At 34.3% G+C, this 5,298-nt stretch overlaps 1 protein-coding gene across 2 annotated transcripts in view; it reads right to left on the bottom strand.

The window, feature by feature from the left end:
* LOC143622937 (putative serine/threonine-protein kinase PBL25) overlaps positions 1–5,298 on the bottom strand; it is a 14,303-nt gene continuing 9,005 nt past the window's right edge. Inside the window, exons 2-8 of one of the 2 annotated variants that reach the window (XM_077093948.1) lie at positions 2,659–3,668; positions 1,500–2,416; positions 1,213–1,362; positions 973–1,079; positions 462–834; positions 188–310; positions 1–101 (exon numbers count right to left, since the gene is read on the bottom strand). In XM_077093948.1, the coding sequence (XP_076950063.1) occupies positions 1,712–2,416; positions 2,659–3,204 (1,251 nt within the window). In that variant the 5' untranslated portion in view covers positions 3,205–3,668 and the 3' untranslated portion in view covers positions 1–101; positions 188–310; positions 462–834; ... (1 more) ...; positions 1,213–1,362; positions 1,500–1,711. Of the gene's footprint in view, positions 102–187; positions 311–461; positions 835–972; positions 1,080–1,212; positions 1,363–1,499; positions 3,669–5,298 lie in introns of both variants that reach the window. The other variant, XM_077093949.1, reaches the window with a different exon arrangement.

Here is a 5,298-nt window from a genome sequence, read left to right as displayed (position 1 = left end):
TCAGCAAGAGTTTTCCATTTAAAACACTTCACATTAGAAGAGTCGTCTAAAACCATCTTTGCTGAAAGCATGTGGCATTTGTTCCCGTTCGCTTCGCTTAACTGTTAATCAAAATAAATAACAAGTACATTGTTACTGAACCGTATTATATTTTTCTATATGTATACAGTTTTCTAAAATATAGAACCTTTTTATCAGATTCTGGTTGGGTTTTTCCGTCATTATCAACCGGCACTTGTTGCACAGAATCTGAGTTTGCTTTCAAGTCTCTTTCTACTCCTTTTAGCTTCTCATTTTCTTCAGCTTTTACCTGTGTAATGCAGCTTGATTATCAAAAATCACAAAGACTACATTATGTTCAGTCATTAAATGTACATTATCGCTGTACAATTGTAGTTTAGTTAATTTGTTTTGTTAAATATAAGTTAAAAAATCAAGAGGCTAAGGGAAAAAAGTGGTACATTCGTAGTTGCATTACTGATGGCTTGAAAATGGATACCCTCAACGTAGATTGCACCAAATCCACAATAGTTTCGCGACATGCTCTCAAGTAGAACCTCAAAATCAACATCTTTCTTGTCTGGTAATAATCGACATAATTCTATCATCAACCACTCGTCATCTTCCCATGTTGCAAAATATGTGTGTAAGGTTTCACTCTCCAGTTTGTACTTGAGGTTCACATATATTGGTAGATTTGAAACTTTTCTTGGATCACAATATTTGAAAATAAGGTAAGCACCATACACAACATTTGGAGTTAAGAACTGGGTTTTTATCTTGATTTAAGTCTTTAGATTTGTAATATCTGTAATCCTCAACACTCTTTGAAATCTGCACATGTAAGATTTAAACAAAATTAGTCTCACCAAGCATTACCATCCCACATTAACACTTCTATGCATTTTTTTATTTTATAAATCAAGTACGGCTTTGGAGGTGCACTTCCATTTAACATGAAACACGCGATACCTTGATTTTTGAATAGATCTTTGCTTATGTAATCCGCTATTTTCATACGAGAACGTTGTCGCTGATATCATTTCATTTCTTTCTTCATTGCTGCTTGGTGAGAGGAACTGTTTCACAAAACAAATGAAATACAATGTTTGTAAATCACTTTGGAATCGATCCACTAAAAGATTCATACATGATACAACTTAAAGAAGTGAACAAAAAATATAAATCTGAAAATGAGAAAGATCCGATTACCACTTTTCCCTTTTGAAGAAGGATTCCATTGGATAATGTTTCGTAGAGATCTTTGTTGCTCATGTTAGTGTATTTTTCTGGGGTTTTTGACATCCGGATTAGTTCTTTGTAGTCTCTAGGCAGTTTGGCCTCCCATATTTCAATATCTTCCTGTATGTTATTAAATACTCAACATTATTTTACCCAATGGATTTCTAACACATCTTTGTTTTCGGTCTTGATATCTTTTGATTCACTATTTCTTTAACGAATACTTTAGTTTGATATGTGAAACAATGAAAACTTACTTGGAAATTTAATGCTTCCTTTAGTTTTGCTACCACCTTACTGGCTGTCGGTCGCTTCTCTCTCTCATCATGTAAGCACTCATATGCAATACTTTGGTAAGCAGTCAGCGATTCTGGCACAATCATATGCTTTATATCTTCAAACACCAATTCATCAAGTTTTTCTTCTTCATAGTGACATTTAACCAAATCTGCAAGAGCCCTATCTTCACTTATATGTTCATTCTCATGGTAATCATAAAGCATGGCGAATCTTCCGCACATAATCTAAATAAAACCACTCCAAGTGAATATATATCGGATTCTCTCGTTAAGAAACCCTGCATGCTGTACAGCGGGTCAATGTAGCCCACAGTTCCGCCAACTTCTTCAAACTCAAAGTCCATTTCGTCATCAATTGCTGTTATTATGGACAACCCAAAATCTGAAATTTTTGCCCTCCAATCACCGGTTAGTAGAATGTTGGCAGATTTTATATCTCTGTGTATCACGGAAGCTTGTGCTGAACCACCTCCATGGAGGAAATCCAACCCCGTTGCAACATCAATGCCTATCTTAAGGCGTTTTGTCCACGTAAGACTAGGGTTGTTCAAATGCATATCTAAACTTCCGAAAGAGGCATACTCAAAGACAGAGATACACTCATCCTTTTCATTACAGTATCCTACAAAAGAAATAATATTCTCATGCTTATACTCAAAAAGAATTTCAACTTCAATCAGAAATTCTTGCTCTCCCTGCCCATGCCACTTGTCAAGTCGCTTTACAGCAATGGGGGTAGGTTCTTTATCATGTATAATTACTCCTTTGTATACGCTCCCAAATCCTCCCCTCCCAATTATAGTTTCCATACTGAAGTTTCGTGTGGCCAATCTTATGTCTTCAAATGATATTCGGAGGCCGTCCTCGTGAGTTTCCTGTTGTTAATCAAGAGACAATCAGTTTGAGGACTATTCAAAAGTAAATAAACTTATATTAGTAGTAGTGTTAGAAAATGCATGATGTTGTTAAAAAAAAGTACTTATATTTAAATAGAGACATAATTGCTTTGCTTTATGTTTCTAGATGACATTGTCACTACTCGTATTTTGTTATAAGCTAGAAATAAGAGAAGATGAAGAGGAAATGGCATTTTATAGTCGTTAGGACTTTGACTTACCTGCAACTTTAACGCTTTCTCAAGTTCCTTGATGATGACTTTCAGTTTAGGACGTTTTTCTTGCTTTTCGGACAAGCATTGATATCCGATTTTTGAAAATATATGCAAAGAATCTTTATTGGGTCCTTTACTTAGAGTAAAACCGTATCCATCACTCTCTTCCTTTAACTTAGGATCCACCATATCCTTTAATGTTCCTTGTTCGAAGTTTTGTCGTACAATGGGTGCAAGACCATTTTCATTTTGCTTGATGTAGATTGGATCATAAGCCAATCTCCCGGTCAGGAGCTCGAATAAAACTACCCCAAAAGAGTAGACATCTGACTCTACTTTCAATTGACCAGAAGTCGCATATTCAGGATCCCAGTACATTTCCGTGCCAACAAGTGTGCCTGTTACTATAGTGCTCTGTGTATGGTTGAGGGGTTGGAGTCTTGAGAGTCCAAAGTCAGCAATTTTTACATTCAAATTCTCATCCAATAGTATATTGGCACTTTTTATGTCACCGTGGATTATCTTTCTTTTTTTGTTTCCTTTTTTGTTCATGGGGGTATGAACATAATCCAATCCGCATGCAATGTCAATGCATATTTTATTCGCTGCGCCCAAGTAAGATTAGTCATCTTTCCTTCGTTTCCCAAATAATCAGCAAGACTTCCATTAGAAACAAGCTCATAGATTAGGATCATATGAGGATCTTCATGACTGAAGCCAAGAATAGAGACGATGTTGGGATGCTTACAACTACTAAGTGTTGCAATTTCTGCAATGAACCCTTTTTCTCCTTCTGGTCCTTCTCTCTTAAGGATGTATTTTATGGCTACGGTGCTACGTTTCTTTTGCAGATCCGTATTTTCATTGTCATTAAGCACGGAGGAATCATAATGTTCAAGTTCTGCCTTATACACGATGCCATACCCTCCATGCCCGAGGTAATACTTTTTAGCAAAATTCTCGGTGGCTGACTTTATAGCATCAAAGCCAATCTTCAAGTGTTCAAAATCTTCCCCCTGCAACATTATGTGCATGCAGACGACCTCAATAATTGGGGCTTTTACTAAAAAAGGTTCCTAGATGTACGATACAAAATTACCATGATGTTTGGGACAAAATTGTTGAGTTTTTGGGAAAAAATGTGTGTTTTCCGGCCAAAAACGTTTTTCCGGCGACCTGAAACTAACGACGTTAGCATTCTGTTAGTCGCAGACCGTTATGAACAAATACGTGAAAAGTTGGGACCGTCAGCAGCCAATTCGTTAGTTGAAACCGACATTGACCAAAATACGGTAGTTGGGACCAATAAAACCAATTTTCCTTAAATATTTGATTGCAATTACATTGAGTTGTTTTTATATTTTACATATTATAATAAAAAACAAGTTAAAAATGGAGTTTGTAAGCTAAAGTTGAGACAAAGATTATATGAACTATAACTACTATTATTGTCTAATATGGTATTTGTTTTTTGCTCCATTGGTTATGGATACATAAGATGTTGATATATATATATTATTACTAGGTTAGGTATCCAATAAATTTATAAAAATGATACACAATGTGAAATATAAAAACATGTTTAATATAGGGGTGTTCTTCGGGTTCGTTTTTCGGGGGTCGGGTTCTTCGGTTTCAAAGTTTTAAATCTTGACCCGAAACCCAACCTGAATCTCTCACAGGTTTTTCGGGTTCGAGTAATTCATGTTGGGGGTTTCGAGTATCCTAGAAAACAAAACACAAAACAAAAAAATTTAACAAACTACAATGTTAAAATTAAAACAACATATTATTCTTTGCTTCTAAACAAATAATCAAATAATAAACCAATATAACTTGATAAAACAATCCAAAAGAAGAGTAAAACTAACTCGAACCATAATCGTCTTTTATCGAGCGTGATTTGGTTGTTCAATTACGATTGCTATTAGTAATAAACTAAAAACATAAATCAACAATAAACAATGGATCTATAATAGTTGTAATGACAACAATCGATTAAGACCAAATTCTGATAATGTTAGTGGCTAAGACTAAGCCTATTATACCTAAAAATATATTTAATTTCAAAACAAAAAGTTTATTCGGGTTGACCCGAAACTTATAAATAAAACCCGAGAATCAACCTGAATTACTACGGTTCGGGTTCGGTTTAGTCTTTTCTCGGATTCAGGTTTTTCGGGTCGGGTTAGTTTGGGTTCAGGTACGTGTTTTCTTGGGTTGAGTTTTGGGTAAAAGTAACAGCCTAGTTCAACATATAAAAGAAATTACACAATACACAACACAGAAATTAAAAGTTGAAAATTCCAAAATCTCTAAATATCTCTTTTTATACAATATTTGTAATTTAATTTGTAACTTTATTCTTCATATTAAATATTAAAATTGTTAGTATTACTTTGATTTTGGTTTCAACTCTAGATAATGGAACACATAACTAAACACCTGTTAAAACAAGTTGTATAAAAAACAAACAACCCATTCAAAGCGATTAGCGATTGGCCATAGTTTTTATTAATCTTCATTGCAAAACAAAAACAAAGTGAAATTTTCTTTCTTTGATATTTGAAATTAATTATTTATCTAAATCAACATGAAAATTCGTTATCTATAAAAGCTTAATATTAATAACTAATGCAATATATA

Source organism: Bidens hawaiensis, unplaced genomic scaffold, assembly GCF_021521415.1.
Source record: "Bidens hawaiensis isolate Kalapana, Puna unplaced genomic scaffold, B.hawaiensis_p1.1 tig00003244_1, whole genome shotgun sequence".
NCBI lineage: Eukaryota > Viridiplantae > Streptophyta > Magnoliopsida > Asterales > Asteraceae > Bidens > Bidens hawaiensis.
This window is presented reverse-complemented; position numbering and strand designations above follow the sequence as displayed.